The 2,500-nt window shown below is 39.4% G+C and overlaps 1 protein-coding gene across 2 annotated transcripts in view; it reads left to right on the top strand.

The window, feature by feature from the left end:
• cpt1a2b (carnitine palmitoyltransferase 1A2b) overlaps positions 1 to 2,500 on the top strand; it is a 117,780-nt gene that overhangs the window by 54,835 nt on the left and 60,445 nt on the right. For both annotated transcript variants that reach the window (XR_004335200.1, XM_032536886.1), the window contains exons 11-12: positions 469 to 633; positions 1,041 to 1,169. Coding sequence is in view for 1 of the 2 variants with exons in the window: in XM_032536886.1 (XP_032392777.1) it covers positions 469 to 633; positions 1,041 to 1,169 (294 nt within the window). In the remaining variant the exon portion in view is untranslated. The remainder of the gene's footprint in view (positions 1 to 468; positions 634 to 1,040; positions 1,170 to 2,500) is intronic.

The following is a 2,500-nucleotide window of genomic DNA, read 5'->3' as shown; positions in this document are numbered from 1 at the left end:
AATTCACCTTTTTTATGTTACAGAAATCTCAAATTTTTAAAATAAATGAATAAAAGAGTCAACAGCCATGCTAGCAACTCTGAGGCTGTGCTAATGACCGGTGGCCCTTTTAAGCTAATGCACTACATTCTTATTTACATTGTTTATTCATTTTGCAATAAGATTTGTTTACTGTCTACCACAAATATACATTGTTTGTTATATTTTGATATATTTATGTTTTATCCCAATATTTTAACTTTTAAATCATTATTGGATGGAAGTCTAACATTTTCATTGCCAATTTGAAAGAACTGTGCCGTTGTCTCATGCTCGGCTAGAGTCACTTTCACGCTCTCATTAGATGTTTGTTGTTCAATTATCATTACCCTCAACTGCCTCAGCTTTCTAACAGTTTCTTAATGTGAAAGACAAAATGATCACCTTTGCACCACTTGTTCATTCTCTTTCGCTCTCTCTGTGTGTCAGGTTCAGGCTCAGGTGTGCAGCTCCCTGGCTGTTGCCCAGGCGTTGGCAGATGACGTGGACTGCCATGTGTTTCCCTTCAGAGACTTTGGAAAAGGGCGGGTCAAGAAGCTAAAAATCAGCCCCGACGCATTCATACAGATTGGCTTACAGCTGGCATACTACAGGGTAACACTTTGACAGGCACACACACACACTGTAGAGAGGAGTTGGTATGGTGACAGAAAAGTATGAAAGTATGATTATGAGGTAAGAAACTGGATTGTAAAACTATATGTGGCTGGAGCTGACCAGCCAGTTCTGAAACACAGTGAAACAAAGGATAGAGTAGTTTTGCCCTTGTAAGGCACATACCCACAGAAGAGAGAAAGGTGTATGACATCTGACAACAACTGGGTTTTAACACTTAGGAAATCACTCTACTAGAATTTTTGTGCACTTCTACTCTGGCTGAGCGGTATCAAACTAATTTGTGTTCCCCAGCATTTGCTCTAGGTTGGAGCAACAATCCTGACTTGTTTTTTTCACCAAAGTCTTCTGTTGTGTCTCTAACAATGACCCCCTCCCCCCCGCAGGATCGTGGGGGTTTCTGTCTGACTTACGAGGCGTCGATGACCCGTCTGTTCAGGGAGGGCCGAACGGAGACTGTGAGATCCTGCTCTAATGAGAGCTGCGCCTTTGTCAAAGCTCTAGAGGATGGAGAGGTACTGATACATTTCTTGATCTAAAAAAAATAGAAAAATAATAATTATGGTAATTATTAAAATAAAAAGGGACAATGAAGCATGTATAAAAGTAAGACAAGTCTAATTATGTGCATAGCTACATATATACGCATACATACATCCACACTAACATAGACCTAAATACACAAATATATTCAGTAACATTGGGAAGGCTACAAAATCTGCATTGATCTTCTGCAGGGTCACTGTGGTTGACATGACTCCAAAGAGGGCTACCAGTACACTGGAATCTTGTGCAATTTAATTTCCTACAGTGCAATATTTTATATATTAACCTTTCCATTCCATCACTGTGCAATATTATGTATTAGTTGTTAACACTTATCTATGTTTACACAATGTGTATTCAAAGCTAATTTATATATGTACACAGTTGCTCTCCGGACTCAGGACTGTGCGCCCGCACCCCCCGCCCCTCTCTTTTTTTCTCTGCACTACCTACACTTTATATCTTTGACTTTATATTTTTGATTTTTGATATTTTATATTGTTATCTTATATTCTCATATTTTTTGTGTCAACGCTGTAAAGGGATTGCTTTAATCTAGTACCGTGTACTTGTGTATAATGACAATAAAGGCATTCTATTCTATTCTATTTGGGTCCTAGGTCACACAGAGAACCCCTGATAGTCTCCCAAAGATGTTTTCCAGTAGCTCTGGAGAGATGGGCATGACCAAAACATATGAATAAGATAGGCCAGAGCTATTTTACACCTGTCACAAGTAGGACCAATGTCGGGATATATTTTAGAAAGCCTGAGTTTTGTCCAGTTTTGTCCGGTGTATTAATTTACACTGGATCAGGCCATGTTTGGCACACAGGGATGAAGAGTGTCCTCTAAGAAAAATGTGTCCTCGCTCCATTGTGTTTTGATAGCTGAAAGTTGGCCATTTCTGAGAGAGAGGATCAAAAGATGGCACCTTTTATGATAAACGTTCCTTTTATTTAAGAACATGGTTGCCAGTATACACTCACCTATAAGATTATTAAGAACACCATACTAAACTGTGTTTTGACCCCCTTTCGCCTTCAGAACTGCCTTAATTCTACGTGGCATTGATTCACAAGGTGCTGAAAGCATTCTTTGAAATGTTGGCCCTATTGATAGATAGCACATCCAGGCACGAAGCCTCCCGTTCCACCACATCCCAAAGATGCTCCATTGGGTTGAGATCTGGTGACTTTGGGGTAGGGCTGCACGATTATGGCCAAAATGATAATCACATCAATTATTTTGATCAAAATTTTGATCGCGATTATTTTCACGATTATTTGTTGATTTTAGC

The sequence above is a fragment of the Etheostoma spectabile genome, chromosome 15, assembly GCF_008692095.1.
Source record: "Etheostoma spectabile isolate EspeVRDwgs_2016 chromosome 15, UIUC_Espe_1.0, whole genome shotgun sequence".
Classification (NCBI taxonomy): domain Eukaryota; kingdom Metazoa; phylum Chordata; class Actinopteri; order Perciformes; family Percidae; genus Etheostoma; species Etheostoma spectabile.
Note: the sequence above shows the minus strand (reverse complement) of the source record. Positions and strands in the feature narration are given on the sequence as shown.